We start from the raw sequence: 16,655 nt of genomic DNA, 5'->3' as shown, positions 1-16,655 counted from the left end.
CAGTGTTCTTCTTACTCCCTCCAGAACAGATGCCCTCAGGCAGTGGTCCCTAAACTTTGATGTTCCACAGAATCACCTGGGGAGCTTGTTAAAGATGCAGATCCCAGCTCCACCTCCGGAGATGCTCATCCATGGGATGTGGGGTCAGGTAGTTCTGAGGCAGATGGTTCTAAGGGCAGACTTTGAGGAAACACTGTCCTTGGAAATAACATCAGGGTGGATGCCCTGTGAGTGTGAGCCCAGAAGGAAGTGTGGAAAGACCTCCTCACTGGCCCTTCCCTACCAGATTAATGTCTCACCTAGATAACTCTTAGCTTGGAATGTGAAGAGTGACTTTCCTCCCAAGTGGAAATTCCTTTTTGATTTGCTGCCTTAAAAATTAATTCTGCTTCATGATGGAAATCCAAAAAACATAGACATGAAAACAAAGGATAATGTCAAAGTACTTCACCCTTCCATTATTCATTTTTTATCCATCTAAAATGGTTTTTATTTGCAAAATTTTATGTTTACATAAATGGGATTTATTTTATATGGAATTTTATAGTTCTTTTTCTATAGTAATTGATTATAATAATGTTTCCATTTCTACTTCTGTGCGTATCAATACATAGAATACATACAACATCAATACATCAATCTACTTAAAACTTTTAATTTTTAGTTGAATTAACACAAAGATTCACTGTGAAATTTTATTAAAGCCTCCACTATGCCTTGAAATCTCTTTTGTCAGTTGCCTGATCAAAGTTACTTTAATATCTCCAAAGCATAAACATTAATGGGCTCCATTGTCTTAGTTCCCCAATACATGTAGCTTGCTCCTTTAAAAAGAGAAGAACCTAACTTTGAAAATGCCCAGAAAGATACATGAAGAATGGAAAGTTGAGCCTTGTGGAAAGAGAGGCAACAAAGCCAGATGGTCCCCGTTCACCTACAGGATCATCTAAGTCAGAGCCAATGGAATGAAATAAAGGCATAACAAAAGAAAGTTGTAATATTCTACACATATATCCAATATCAACTCTGGTAGAGTTGGGGCATCACCACAGGCTTAAATATCACTCCAGGTGCTGGTTACATACTACTTAGTCTTATATTTATGTATGAAGTTATATATTGCATTTTACATAGGGCAGACATGTGCACACAAAGAGAAGAGGAAAAGACTGGGGTAAAGTAGCCTTGATGTCCATAATAACGACAATATGGGTTGGATTCAAGACAAATGCTATCTTATGGGCTGTGTCAAGAAACACGGCAAGTTAAATGAGGACTTTTAGACATGAATAACATCAAATAATAAAACCTTTTCAATGTCCTATCAAGAACTCAAGTGTCCTTTTTGGAGGTACAGCTGCTCTGAAATCAACTAGTGCTTCATAAGAAGTGCACATTTTTTGGCAGCATGGGTGAAATAATTGTCAGTTTAAAAATATTTAAACTTGTTTTTAAGTGACATTAGCAAAGTTACAAGTCACACTGAAATTCCATGTGGCTTAATGTAAACCAGAAGCCATCAGTGGACACAGGATGTTATTTTTTTCAAAGCTTTGAGAATTTGTTTTCATTGAACATATAGTCTTGCGTGATGATATGAAACAATATGCAGTGTCTGGTACATCTATATTATATATGAAAGAGAAAAGAAAATCTGATAGCTCAGGAAATATCTTCTCATGCTAGAAATGAAAAAGGAATTTACTGCAGCCAGAATTAATCTGAAAATACCAACTTGAACCATTGATTCCTCTGTTACCAAAACAATTTTAGCACTTTCTTGTTTCACTCTACCCGCTACCAGAATTCGTGTAAGTTGTTGTAAACGTGCACCCCAGAACGTCCATGCTTTAATTCTTCACTCCATTGCTCTTCAGATCATAGTTCACACCTCTGCAGCGTCAGCGTCCTGTGGGAGCTTGTTAGAAATGCCAGTCCTTGGGCCCCATCCCAGAACGATGGAATTGGAACTTGTGGCGGTAGATTCCAGGAATCTGTTTTAACAGGCTCACCCGCAATCCTTAGGCATGCTAAAGTTTGAGAAGCTTTCCTTTCATTCTGCACTTGGGAGGGCAGGAGGTCCATGAAGCACAGTCAGGGCTGAATCTGCAGTGGCGTTTGGAGGACAGCAATGACATTTTTAGAGATTATGCACTATAATTCCGTTATATGTACAAAGGAGGCCAGCATGAAGCTTGCTCTCATTACTGATTGTCTATGGGGGCTAAAAAATATCAACCCCACAGTGCTGACAGGGGGGAAATCCCTAAAGAGTCTTGAAACCCTACAGGGTCCCCATCATCAGGTTTGTTTTTGTAACATTTCATACCATGGGCAGTAAAAATTTCCTTATTTAAGTGACAACTAGTTTGGATTCTGTGATGTAATAGACCATAAAGACGAAAGGAAAATCTTGTATTGTTGGCATAAGAATGTGGTGTAGTAATATAGCTAATTCTTTAGATACTGGGGTGCATGAAAGCCTGAGATTATGGGCCCAAAATATATGAGTTTCCAAAATTCTCCTCAATTAAAGAATAACCAACATGTATATTTTTGTATTATGTATGCCCCCAACTTGCAAAAATAAGAAGTGAATAATAAAAGTAATCTAGCATTTGCTGATTAAAAGTTATTTATGAAGGAGAGCATTGTTAATAAGGTCAACTTGTTAACAGCGAAACTCTGGTCAGCTAACATTTACCCAGTACATCCAACATGCCATCATTTGTCTTAGGGCTTGAAGACGTAAAAGTTTTGAGATCTATTCAAATGGAAAATCAAATCTATGAGATGAATCAAAATTAGGTTCTAATTTAAATAAAAGTTGGATGTCACTGTGAGAAAAATGTTGCTCTACTGAAAAGTTTCCCAAGGGCACCTTTTATGTCCTTGTTCCTAAGGCTGTAGATAAAGGGATTCAGCATGGGTGTGACCACTGTGTACATGAGAGCTACAATGATGTCCTTGTCAATGAAATTGCTTAGTGTTGGGAAAAGGTATTGCCCAAATATTGACCCATAATACAGAGAAACTACAGAGAGATGGGAGCCACATGTGGACAATGCTTTGCACATCCCCTTGGTTGAAGGGACCCTCAGGATGGTAGCCCCAATGTAACCATAAGACACCAGGATACATGTGAATGGCAGAGTAATGACCACCACCCCTACTGTGAACATGACCAATTCATTGAGAAAGATGTCTGAGCAGGACAACTTGAGCAGAGCACCAAGGTCACAGAAGAAGTGGGGGATGGTGTTAGCACAGAAAGATAAATGGGTCAGGAGGAGGGTGTGGGAAAGGGAGCTGGCACCAGACAGGATCCAGGAAACAGCCACTAGGAGGGCACACAGCTCCTTCCTCATGATGGTGGTGTAGTGAAGAGGGTGACAGATGGCCATGTACCGATCATATGCCATTGATGTAATAAGAAAGCTGTCCAGGTCAGTAAAAAATATGAAAAAATACATCTGTGAAATGCACCCTGCATAGGGGATGAGTTTGTACTCAGTGTGCATGTCCATCAGCATCTTAGGGACAGTGACAGATGAAAAAGAGACGTCGGTGAAGGCCAAGTGGCTGAGGAAGAAGTACATGGGGGTGTGGAGGCGAGAGTCCAGCCTGATGAGCAGGATGATGAGCAGGTTCCCCAGCACCGTGGTCAGGTACACGCCCAGGAACAGGGCGAAGACCACGCCCCGCTGCTCTGGCCGGATGGGGAGCCCCAGGAGGAGGAACTGGGACATACTGCTCTGGTTCTCCCTCCTCATGCTCCTCTCCTGTCTGCTGGGGGTGAAGAATGGTTGAGAATATTAAGATCTCTGAAATAATCATTTTTAGCAGTCATATGAAAAAATATGTGTTCTTTAATTTATTATGGAAGGTGGGAAATGCAACATATTTCTCTGTCCCTTATATGTTGACACATAAAACAATTAGAAAAATTACCAGAGAATGTTAAAAAGAGCCACCTTTTCTTGGTTCACTGACAAAATAGAATTCTTGCATCTGCAGCAATGAGGACTGGACCACAGAAAATGACGTCTCAGTCATGTTATCGCCCCAAGAATGCTTCGTGGTGACTATTCTAAATCATCAACCATTGCATAGTGACATTTAGAAGATGTGATTTCAACAACTATTGTTAAATTTCAGATGGGAGGCAGATTTCTCAAATAAAATGATGCAAAGTGTAGTATTTGTTAAAAACACTCATCAATATATATACATTTTGTTTATTTCAGTTCAGAGATGGTCCTTAAGAAACTCTGGATTACGTTAATCCATCTCCCTACTGCAGCCAAAGAGCAATTAAAAAAAACTGTATTCCTTTTTTTAAAACCTAAATGACTCCTCAAAAGAGTCCCATTGATCTTAAGATGAGATATAACAACCTTAATATGGTTTAAAGATGGTGAGAAATCTGTGTCTCTCCTACATTTCCAATCTCTTCTTCCTAACCTCCACCATCCTCACCCTTGCTGACTTCTCTGTTCCAACTTTCCTGGAAAGACACATTTCCATTTAATGTCATTAAAACTCCTTTCCTTTGGTGGTTGTGGGTTCCCTGGAATCCCATGTCATGTTGAGAAAGCAATCTGACTTCCAGCAAATATTTTTTACAAATTTATTTATGGTTTATTTTCTACTGTCAACACCCAGAAGGTTAAGTGATGATGCAACAACATCTTAAAACTGCACTTATAAAGTATATCATTTTTTAATACATTTCCTCTCCTCCCTATGCAACGTAACAATACCCCATTACAAAATAAGGACTATTGTCAAAAGATGCCAAAAGAAGTGAGATTTTAGCTGGATCTCAAGTTTTCATCTCCCTCTTAGGTGGTCCTTCCATTTAACACAACACCTGCTAGTTAATTATGGTAAGCAGAAATAATAACTCCCAAAGATGTCCATGTCCTAATGCCCAGAACCTATGGATATCGTATGGTTCATGGCAAGGGGGAATTAAGGTTTGGGTGGAATTAAGGTTGCTAATCAGCTGACTTTAATATGAGATTATCCTGGATTATCTGGATGGGCTTGATGTAATCACGGATGTCCTTAAATGTAGAAGAGGGAAGCAGAAGAGTCCGTTACAGAGATTTTATGATATGGTGCTATTGGCATAGAAGGTGGAGGAAGGGGCCACGATCAAAGAATGCATGTGGCCTCTAGAAGATGGAAAAGGCAAGAAAACAGATTCCCCCATTGAGCCTTCAGAAGAAATGCCAACATTTCAGACTTCTGATCTCCAGAACTATAAGATAACAAATTTGTGGGCTTTTAAGCCACCAAGTTTGTAGCAATTTCTTAGGGCAGCAGTAGGAAACTGATATACCAATGATGGAAAGCGTTCAGGTATATTCAAATACTCTGGTTATCTGGGCACCAGTATGCAACAAACCCCCGTGTCCTGCCTCAGTTTCCACCTTGTATACAACAAAACAAAGCAATAGCTTCACAGAGCCCTTTCCTCCCTAACATATAGGGAAGTGAGGTTACTATCTCATTAGAAGCATTTTCCATGGACCACAAATGCGGCTCAAAAATACCCTGTCTCCTACATTCATCAACTGGACTATGCCAGGATCTACAGCAAGTGGAAATTCCTCCTGAAACCGTATCTCTGCTCCTCCCCACCCTCTCTCATTTTCTCTGTCTTTTTCACTGTCTTTTCTCCTCCATGCCAAAGTCAGCCTTCTGATGTTCTGTCTTCTATATCCACATATAAACCCATATATTGCTGAGAAAAAATAGCCATCCCATCCCCAGTACTGACCTCACTGCGTTTATGATCCAGCGTTTGGTGGATAAATGTGTTCTGAGATTCTCTTTAGGAGATCTGAATATCAGCTTCCAAGGTCCTCGGCATTTCTTGAGCATCAAAAAAAAAAAAGCTACAAGCCCAGACTGTCACTTCTGTCTACCAGCCCCAGATCTATGAATTGAGAAGTGTAACTAGCCAAGGAAGGAGCCCTGGGGGGCAGAGAGCAGAACTTGTAATTTCTAGTTTAAAATATCCATCAGACTTGGATTAATTGCCCAGTTTCCCCCTTGATTCCTCTAGGACAGGTGTCCCATGGGAGGGATGTTTGTGCTGGGAACCTTAGAGAATGAGCCCATAGAGGAAGGATCTCAGGCACCCTCAGTCTCCCTTCTGCTCCAGGCTATGTTTCCCAGCCTTAATCACACTTTGGCACAGGATAAACTCCAGCGAATTAAAAAAAAAAAAAAAAAAAAGAATTACTGGCTCCCACAAGGTCCAAATAGCCAAATGACTGTATGGCCTCCGAGAATTTAGGTGGAACTTTATCCCATTCAAAAAGCTCTTACTGCGCCATACCCACCAGGCAACCCAAAGGAAGTAACTTTGTATTTCTTCTCTCGGGTGATCGTTATGAAATGCAAAGTGGCAAGAGGCAGGGATAATCACTTTTTTCTCTGGAGGTTTTACTGCTTTTTTGGACAAACTTAAGTTTGGTTACATCAAATAAAAATAGTTTTCAAGGAAGGGAGAAAAGAAGGGAAGAAAGAAGAAAGGAAGGACGGACAGGCAGAAGGAAGGAAGGAAGGAAGGAAGGCAGGAAGGAAGGAAGGAAGGAAGGAAGGAAGGAAAGTAGATCAAAAACAATCCACAAACTTGCAAATAGGGAAAAAAATGTTGATATACAATCCAGAAAAGTTGACTCAAAATTTAAAAACTTCAGGTTCTTTGAAATGGAACTTTTGAAGAAAATGACCATTTATTGTGGCATTGGCGATTCTTAGGAGTGAGATGTAAAGGACAAACAAAGAAGTATTGATAGCTTAAGATAATCTTTGAGGGTTTATTTTGGCCTTTTTAATATCTGGGTTTAAGAGATGGCAGATACAGCAAAGCTTGGTCTGGGCAGCTTCTTTCTGGCTGTGATGATCCTGTATCACTGTCACAATTTCACGTACCCGCCCCCCAGCAGGACCAGGGACACTCTCAACTCAGAATTGTTGGAGTTCAGCAACGTTCTAGATAAAAGCCAGAGAGGGAAGTTCCCAGAATATTAGCCAGTAGCAACTTAACAAAATCAAAGTGGACCAGAACCTAGGTTGGCTATAGGCATTGAATTCCTGGGAAGGACACACCAGACACGTGGGGCACTGGAGAGGGAAACTCCGTGGTGGGGCCAGTAGGTTGGTCAAACATACAGAAGGACTTGGATAGGGAGTTCTGATACTGCATACAGGAAGCCGTGTAACCAAAGTACAGACCAGAGTAGGTAGATAAAGTTATGTGTGGTAGGTTTGGACAGATTGAAATACAATGAGTCAGGATGGGGACACCTTGGATTAAGGTCTGACGTACTGTGGACAGAAGAAAGACCTGTGGCAGGAGCATGAAATAGAAGGTCACAGAGGAGCTTGCAAGGAGATAGGTGAAGACAGGATTCAACTAGGAAGCCAAGGACAAGTTATTGCACCTCTCACAGCTCTCTGCAGGCCTCTTCAGATTTTGGAGACAGCACATACCACACCTGGAATACTGCTCTGACCAGTTTGTCAAATGACTTGATGGACAGCCAGTTGTAAGTAGGATCTAGACCAAGGGAGGGTTCTGCAGCTGGTTCAGGCTGTGGTACAAGTGACTCTGCTAATCGGGTCACCTGAGTTAGCAGAACCCAGGGTGCTGGAGGCATCCACAACAGATGATGGCTCCACATTGAGCCTCTGGCAAACTCCATTAGAAGAGTTGCCACTCAGTGTTCCTGGATCCAGGAGCAGCTGGCAAGCTACTGGACCTTAGTAGGGACCTAGCACATGGGACATCAAGTGACCGGAGCTGAGCATTTTCAGGCACAAAAATCCATAAGGTCAGTAGACACAACAATAAATTTGGCATAAGCCTTAGAAGATCTGGAGAGCAAAAGTAAATTTAAGAAGCCTCATGTCATCTAAATTTGTTGCACTGATGTTGCTCCATCAGCTCAAGTCGATGGCCACCATCCTGAAGACTCTGTAGCAAGACTTCAGTGGATCTGAACAACGCAGGAGGCAAATGCTGCAGGCTGTCACTCTCCGACTCAGAGCTGTTTAACTCACCATTTCAGTACATTCTGGCTAGAACTATAAATATTGTATTTATTCGAGGATTTTCCTTGGCCACTGGAACAAAATTGCTTATACACGCAACAGACCAGAAGTGCCAGAAAAACCAACACTCTCTACCCTCCACCATCCCCAGCAGTCCTCAGTTAAATACAGACAGGAGATGGTTCCCCACCCATCCAGCAAGGGTTCAATGTTGGCTCAGGCCCACTATCCACCTTCTGCACTTCCTTACTTTCCATTTACTCCTCTGTCCAGTGTAATCCAGGTTCTGTTCCCACCACTCACTGACGTTGCTCCTGGTTACATCAACAAACTCCTCCTTATTACTAAATTCAGTGGGTGGCTTTCGTCACTTAGCTCCCATGGTCCCACATTTTTTATTTTCCTTCTATGTCTCTAGTTGTCCTTCAATGCCTTTGGGGGACACTCTTTCTCTGTCATTTGCTTGATTGTCAGTGTTCCCCATGGTCTCAGCCCCGTTCTCCTATCTTCATCTCTGAGCTTTCCTTCCTCTGTTGTCTCCTTCCCTCTTTCTCTCCTCTCCATTCTTGTCATGTTGTTTATTTTATTCCTTTTTAGACAGTCTTATCCTCTTCTATATTGATGGCCATGAGTTTCTATCTCTACCCAAAACATATCCACCTGCCCCCTGAATTTCTTCTTAGGCATGACCTACAGGGACATCATTTCAGTGTGTTAAAAACTTCTCAAATCTGTTTCTCCTTCTAGGTCCCCTATCTCAGTAAATAGCGCAACCATACACTCAGCCGTCCAAGCCATAAACATAGGTTTTAAACTCTTCCAAAATTTTCCTATTTTCTATCATCTTATCAAAATCAGCTCATATTAAAATTACCACATTCTTTAGATTCTGATTCTAAAGCAGGCTTAACTCTATATAGTTCCCTCCGACTCCACTGTCTCTCCAGACAGACTTCCATAATCTCTAACCTGACTAACTGTGACCACTTCCCAAATAGTCTTCTTGCTTCTAGTCTTGCATCCCATCACTCCATCCTTGCCCTGCCAACATTCTCTCTACCTACTACAAACATGTGCTCATTATCCATTCTTCACTTATAGTGACAGTTTTTAATATGACGCTGTCAAACTTCGGTGGTGTTTGTTGTTTTATGGAGGTACTGGGGATTGAACCCAGGACCTCATGCAGGCTAAACATGCGTTCTACCACTGAGCTATACCCTCCCCTCACTGACAGTCTTTGGATCAAATCCTTCTATGGCTCTCCCTTTCTTTTGAGATAAAGTACAGATTGTTCAACATGGTTTCCGAGGTTCTGTACGATTCATTCTTGCTAATTTCTCTGGCCTCATCGCAAACGTCTTCCCCTGTTGCAATGTACATCTTAACCATTCTGATTTTCCTGATTTTGTTTACCTGAACTTGTCATCTTTTCTCTTCTCCATCTCTCTTCCTATTCCTCTGTTTTTCTCCTTTCCAAATGCTCTGTTTCTACACTACCCACGTCATATTTTACTTGTCTGGATTGACTAGGGTCTCTGCTTACTTGTAACTTCCTGAAGCCTACCTTGCAGGACCCCTTAAATTTGGGTTTGGCCCCCCTCCTCTGTGCTCCCATAGCCCTCAGGACCTGCTTTCATTACAGTATTTGACACTGCTTTTTCTATCTGCTCGCTAGATTGGGAGCTCTTCTGAGGAAAAATAAAATATGTTTTCAAAATCTGTGGTCACAGTACCTCACAAAATTCTTCCCACGTGCTAGTTACACCATGTTTTTATGAATGAGTAAATAAATGAATTATTGAAAAATAATGAACAAAATGCTATCTCTACCACTTGAATCTCCATCTCTTTTTTTTTAAATTTTTTTATTGAATTATAGTCATTTTACAATGTTGTGTATCTCTTCTTTATTTTTGCCAATCCAAGTGGAGTAGATTTCTGAAGCCTTCTCTCACACTTACAGTTAAAGAGCATAGTTTGAGCCCTAATTATGTGCCAGTTATTATTATATGTCATAACTGAAAAAATCCCTATGTATACTTAGATGTCTCTATAAGAAGAAGAAAATCTCTATTTCTGAGAAACAGAAAGGTGATAATTCCATGTTAAATGTTTTGATTCCCAGGGACAAGGAGCAACTCTCCTCCCAGCTCCAGACTGAATGTGGAAGGGAGAGGTCCACGGGATGCAGAGCCATTGCAGGAGAGACATCATGGGGCAGTGGGGCTTTAGATGTGACGTTAGTGTGTTTGGGTTTGAATTGTAACCTGGCTATTTTCTTTTGAGCCACTCTCATTGTAATAAAACGGGAAAAATGCCCTCTACCTCAAGAGTGATTGGGACCATTAAATGAGCTCATAGATGTGAACATTCTTTACATGAAGCTGCAAATAATGAGTCCTCATTTATATTCCCACAAGAGTTGACTATCTTTGCCTTTGGGCAAAGGCACATCTCCACTGGGTACGATTAAGAGAAGTGTACAAATTGTCCCTCACCAGAAATTTGTGGCCTTGGTCCCCTGGGTCCCCACTGGGCTGATAAAATGGATACTTTTGTTATTGTCTTGGATCCAGTGAGAAAGTGTACCTTCTTCCCACTTCAGAGTTGAGCTCATGACTTTTTTTCCGTATTCTAGGTCAAGGTCTTTTGGAGAGAAAATAAATAATTTGTTCATACCCTGGAGCTGATGTATTTGAATTTATCTCTCCTGAGCAAGGTAAGGGCAGTGTTCGTAGACTTCACTCAGCAACACGTGTGAGTGTGTGTGTGTGTGCACGCGTGTGAATGATCTGCTACAAAATCTTGCGCGTGATTGTACTTGAGCCAAGTACTTTTTATTATTTTGTTGTATCATCTCAAATGACTTAGGTAGACATACTAATTAAAATTCCTTTGCATTTGTACTTCCCCTCCAAGAAATTGTTCTCTCTTTCACAGTTTTGGTGAATATCTGGCATGCATGCAAGCTGAGAGCAAAACCTTCCGGGTTTAATAATAGTAATGATAATACAATCTGCATTGTTTTTACAAATAGTTTTAAACATGCCTATATACTATTTTCCATTACGTTCCTTCAAAAATTATATCATAAACTTTATGAATTCATTTTATTGGCTATGTGGTTTTACTTGCAATGGGTGTGTACCATAGTTGCTTTAACCTTTTGCCTATTATTGGAAGTTAGGTAGTCTATGAAAAATACTGACCAAGGGTTGATATGCTTTGTCCTGGAGCCCTGAGAAATTCACTTTATGAACAGCTGTTTTTGTAAATCCAGTAGCTGGCCTCTTAGTTTCTCTATTCACTTATGATCATCTTTTAAGGACTGAGACAGTACATCCACCCAAAGGCTTTGGGGAAATTACAGCTCTCACCTTCCTCTCTTTAACAAGAAGCGTGTATCCGGGTGTCTTTATTTTGTTAATTCATGCTCTATAGGAGTCAGTACAGCATTGTGGTTAGAAACATGGGTTTGAAATCAGATAAATACGGGATTGAATGATCTGTCCATTAATTTTATGATGAATGATTTACAGTAAATTACTTACACTCTTAAGTCCGAGTTTCCAACTGGCTAAATGAAAACAATGCTTTTTTATGGCCCTTTTAGGCTGAAAAAGTACATGTCTCAGCAACTGGCCTATATTATTCACACAGTAAGCATGTGATTAATGAATGAATGATTGTTGTTATCATTTTATTATTATCATTGACGTTACCATCTAGGCACATACCTTGGAACCACAGATTTTTCACTCATCTTCAAACTTCCTGATTTACTTCCTGAAATTCTTGAATGCTTTTAGGCAGCAAGTACTAGTTTCTTGAGTTAATGAAGGCACGTAATATAGTGAGAAGAATATATTCTTTGAGTTAAGTAGACGTGGGATCAAATCCCAGGATCACTATATACTAGTGCTTAACACTGGGCAGGTTTTATCACTGAGTCCCAGTGTTCTCCTCTCTAAAATGAGGATCAGAATGCCTGTGTTGAAAGGTCTGGGGAAGAAGTGAAAACCATCTGGGGCAACTTAGGTGCTAAATCAGATTTTATTAACAATGTGACTATTTTTAGCCCTGTAGCATTTATTCAGCCAAATTGGAAGAACAGTAAATTTGTCTTCTGTGACTACAGCCTTTGCTTTTATTTTGCCTGTAATCCCCAACCTCCTTCCCTCCTTACTTTGACTTAGAGGTCAGTGCCCTTTTTTGGCCATCCAAACCTGGTCCCCAAATATTAAGGGTTCCCAGCCATTCTATCTCAGTAAGTTAGCCATAGGGCTCTCTCCCAAGAATGTTAATTTTTAAACCTAAACCATAGTTGGGACCTTAAAGTTTTTTTTTCTCTTGCTGAAAGAATTTTAGGTACCAGAGCCTATTGAGGTTGGTGTTTTGGGTAGAGATAGGGAAGGCTCAGTGCTGATCTGGGAATCACACTACACAGGCATAATTCTGCATGCACCCCCAAGAAAAACTGACCCAAATAATCTAAAGAATCTCAAGAAAATTAGAGGGTTCCATTGTTCATTTTCTATAATCCATGATGATTGTGGGGCCAGGATTGGGACCAAGGTGCTGGAATCTGTCTAGAAAGCCTTCTGCCTCTAGGACTAAGTAGCAAGCTATCTTTCATGGTTTGGGGAGACCTAATGGTAAAGAATTCATTCATTTTCTGATTTTATATTTGGCTCTGACATTATCGGGAACCAGTTGACTACTTTGCTGTGGTCATTGAAAGTTGTCATTTGACATGAATTTTCACCTACTGAATTAAATTAGTTCATAATTACAGGCTTCCTTTCACTCAGATGGGGGTGGGGGAGCCAGGACTGGTGGTATACGGTTGCCTCCTGAATCTAGTTGGCAAGGTGATGGGGAGGCCAAGTCCTAATTATCCATGTGTCTGTTTATAGGCTATTTCCCTCCACTGTCTTGTTGATTTATGTTTGTAAAAACACATTATGTGTTGTAATCAACATAGCTTTACAATATGTTTTGATAGGTTATAGTGAATCCCTACCTTCTCTTTTAATAAATACATAGAAATTTGAGAAATATTGATTTGGGTTAGGAAATAAATCTCTTAGAGGCTATTTTAGAGATACCAAAAAGATTAGAATTCTTTTTTTTAATTTTCTATTTTGTTTATTTAAAAAATTTTATTGTGACATAGTTGATGTATAATATTATATAAGTTACAGGAGTACAACATACTGAATCACAATTTTTAAAGATTAAGTTTAGAATTCCTTTTTAAAATTATGTTTGGCTTTTAGATTGTACAACTTTGAATGTGATGCCATGTGGATAATAAATAACATAAGGCCCCAGGATTATGAAGATTAAACCTGAGTCTTGAACAATACTTGTTGTAAATTTCTTAAAGAGGCTGCCATGATGGTGGGGAGAGGGTATAGCTCAAGTAGTGGAACACACGCTTAGCATGTACGAGGTCCTGGGTTCAATCCCCAGTACTCCCTCTAAACATAAATAAATAAATAAACCTAATTACCTCCCCCTCCCAATAATAAAAATAAATAAATAAAATCTTATTAAAAATTATAATAATAGCTGAAAAAAAGAGGCTCCCATGATGAATTTGATTGGGTAGGACATCTTTTATTTGATCAACAAATTTGTGTTGTATATGCATTAATTGTCTTTGATAGATTCTGGGCTCTGCAACCAGTGAAGAGATTAGAAATAATTATGGAATGTGCAGAGAAGCAGAGGATACAGAATTAAGCAGATCATTACACACATAATTACAAAGGCAAAGAGACATCTGACGTCAAATAATCTGTTTGCTTCCAGAGAACAAACTCTGGAGTCCAAATTCTTGAGTCCAAATCCTGGCTTCTCTTCTTTACTTCAGTGCCTGGGAGACTGTCTGCCTGAGCTATCCCATCTGGAAAGTGGGAATAGTAACAGTACCTATGTAGCTGAGATTCTTAAGACTACTGCATTAGTTACTACGCATAAGCTACTAGAACAGTGCGTGAGGACCACATTGAATAAACATTGACTGTCAGTATTGGCATTTACAAAGATTGGCACCAGATTGAGAAAGAAACCTACACTTTTTCTGTATTTTCTGGTAAAATATGGTACAAACGTAAGAAAATGTGGATGAAGACCTTCCCTAGATGAAAAGAACATCTCCATTATGCTATGCCACAATGATCACTTTTTTATCTGAAGACATTCCACCTTTTCCCTTCAACTCACCCCACTAGTCCCCTTCCGCTGATACACCAGCATGAGGAGGGAGAACCGGAGCAGCGTGTCTGGGTTCCTCCTCCTGGGGCTCCCCATCCGGCCAGAGCAGCGGGGCGTGGTCTTCGCCCTGTCCCTGGGCGTGTACCTGACCACGGTGCTGGGGAACCTGCTCATCATCCTGCTCATCAGGCTGGACTCTCGCCTCCACACCCCCATGTACTTCTTCCTCAGCCACTTGGCCTTCACCGACGTCTCTTTTTCATCTGTCACTGTCCCTAAGATGCTGATGGACATGCAGACTAGGTACAAATCCATCCCCTATGCTGGGTGCACTTCCCAGACATACCTTTTCATACTCTTTGCTGATTTGGATAGGTTTCTGATCACTTCGATGGCCTATGACAGGTATGTAGCTGTCTGTCAGCCTCTGCATTATACCACCATCATGAGCCAGGGTGTTTGTGTCCTGCTGGTGGCTGGGTCCTGGGCTGCTGCTTGCCTTTGTGCCCTTTTGCACACCCTCCTCCTAGCCGGGCTGTCGTTCTGTGCTGAGCACACCATCCCCCACTTCTTCTGTGACCTCGCTGCCCTGCTCAAATTGTCCTGCTCAGACACCTCCCTCAGCCAACTGGTAATCTTCACTGCAGGGTTCACAGCCATTATGCTTCCGTTCTCATGCGTCCTGGTTTCTTACGGCCACATTGGGGCCACCATCCTCCGGGTTCTCTCTACCAAAGGCGTCTGCAAAGCCATGTCCACTTGTGGATCGCATCTCTCAGCAGTGGCTCTTTACTATGGGGCAATTATTGGTCTGTATTTTCTTCCCTCATCCAACAACACCAATGACAACAACATAATTGCTTCATTGGTGTATGCAGTGATCACTCCCATGTTGAACGCTTTCATTTATAGCCTGAGAAACAAAGACATGAAAGGGGCCTTGAGAAAACTCTTGAGTAAGAAAACGTATTCTTCCAACTGGCGTTTACCCTCCTTTTGAAGCATCCATATGATTTTATTTCCTCAATTACGTATAAATACAAATGATTGAAAATAGCGCTTACTTATCTTCCTTCCTTAGCTGTCACTCAGAAATCTTTGCTGATACTATTCTTGCACCTGTTGGGGGAACAGTAAAAGTGGGGTGTGCTTTATGAGACCTAACTTGCTCTTTTCTTGGGTAAGGGGGATTGTACAATACCTTGAGGATGCTATGTCACTTTGGCTGTTATTAAATGGAAGCTGTCAGGGCTGGCCCTTCCTCCAATTTTAAAGTTTTATAAAATGTGTCAGGACTTTCCTTATCTCCATTTCTAACGAATTTCCCATTTTTGGTGAGAATATGCCTCCTCCTGCACCCAGGCACCCAGGCATCCAGAGACCCTGAGTCCTGCGGGAACTTGCAAGGAGGACATACTACATTTTACTCTCCTTACATAATAAAAGCACTGCTTTCTTGTCCCTCAGGAATAAAGCGCACACTTCCTTTCTCCCCAGACACTTGCGGATGTTCAACAACAAAATAAATATCACCTCTGTTGTTTCAGGTTCTGGTCAAAAGCATATTATGCATTAAAATCATCTACTTTAATCCTGACAATAACCCTCAGAGATAACCATTGTGAAACTCAGGCTCAAAGAGGTGAAGGACACTATAGGATCACAGTTAGTGAAAAGAAGATTCGAATCTTGCCTGTCTGATTCCAGAGTAATTTAGCCAAGGGCTACAATCATTTATATGGAATACTGTGTCCTGAGGAGGAATAATTAGCTCCGCCTAGCAGCAGAGGATGTATGAAAACCTTCCTAGAGAAGATACTGCTTTGCATGAGACTTAACAAATCAGAATTATTCAGATGCACGGCATTCTACCTTGTCCTGATAATCACGGGCAGAGGGAGTGGCGTGTTTCAGGATGTCAAACTGGAAGTTTCAGCTGAGGCACCAAGATGTGATAGCCACCAGATAGCAATGAGCTGTAAGACATAAAGGGAAGGTGTCTATAGGAAATGCCCACTGATCAGTTTCATAATTCTTAAGCCTCTCAACCTAGATATGGTTCTAAAAAGTGCTAAGAGCTGGAGATGAAAGATTCTGGTAAAGATGTTGCTTTCGGAGAAAGCATTCACATTACTTGTGAATCTGAGGGTTGGTTGAGTCTGGCTGATCCAGCTTAGGAAGGTGGTTTTTCTGGACTTGCCTGGTCTCATTCATGCTTCTGTGGCCAACTGTGGGTTAGCAGATCTAAAGTGGACTCATTTGGGGGAGGTTCTGTCTCATGCATCCCTCGATCTATTCCTGGGACTTGCATGCGGGCACTCTCAGCCTTCTCCCCAATCCCTCTTTTGTATAAAGTG

General features: G+C 41.0%; 2 protein-coding genes across 2 annotated transcripts in view; one reads left to right on the top strand and one right to left on the bottom strand.

Annotated features, from left to right (window-relative positions):
• Positions 1–15,298, top strand: part of LOC105105948 (uncharacterized) — a 28,152-nt gene extending 12,854 nt beyond the window's left edge. The window contains exons 4-6 of the mRNA XM_010999775.3: positions 25–148; positions 3,496–3,668; positions 14,338–15,298. Coding sequence (XP_010998077.3) covers positions 25–148; positions 3,496–3,668; positions 14,338–15,298 — 1,258 coding nt within the window. The remainder of the gene's footprint in view (positions 1–24; positions 149–3,495; positions 3,669–14,337) is intronic.
• On the bottom strand, positions 2,835–3,799 carry LOC105105943 (olfactory receptor 1J2). Its single transcript, XM_010999770.3, has one exon. It carries the CDS (start codon positions 3,771–3,773, stop codon positions 2,835–2,837), a length of 939 nt encoding a protein of 312 aa, XP_010998072.3. The 5' UTR covers positions 3,774–3,799.
• Positions 15,299–16,655: the final 1,357 nt, after the last annotated feature.

The sequence above is a fragment of the Camelus dromedarius genome, chromosome 10 (genome assembly GCF_036321535.1).
Source record: "Camelus dromedarius isolate mCamDro1 chromosome 10, mCamDro1.pat, whole genome shotgun sequence".
Taxonomy (NCBI): Eukaryota; Metazoa; Chordata; class Mammalia; order Artiodactyla; family Camelidae; genus Camelus; species Camelus dromedarius.
Note: the sequence above shows the minus strand (reverse complement) of the source record. Positions and strands in the feature narration are given on the sequence as shown.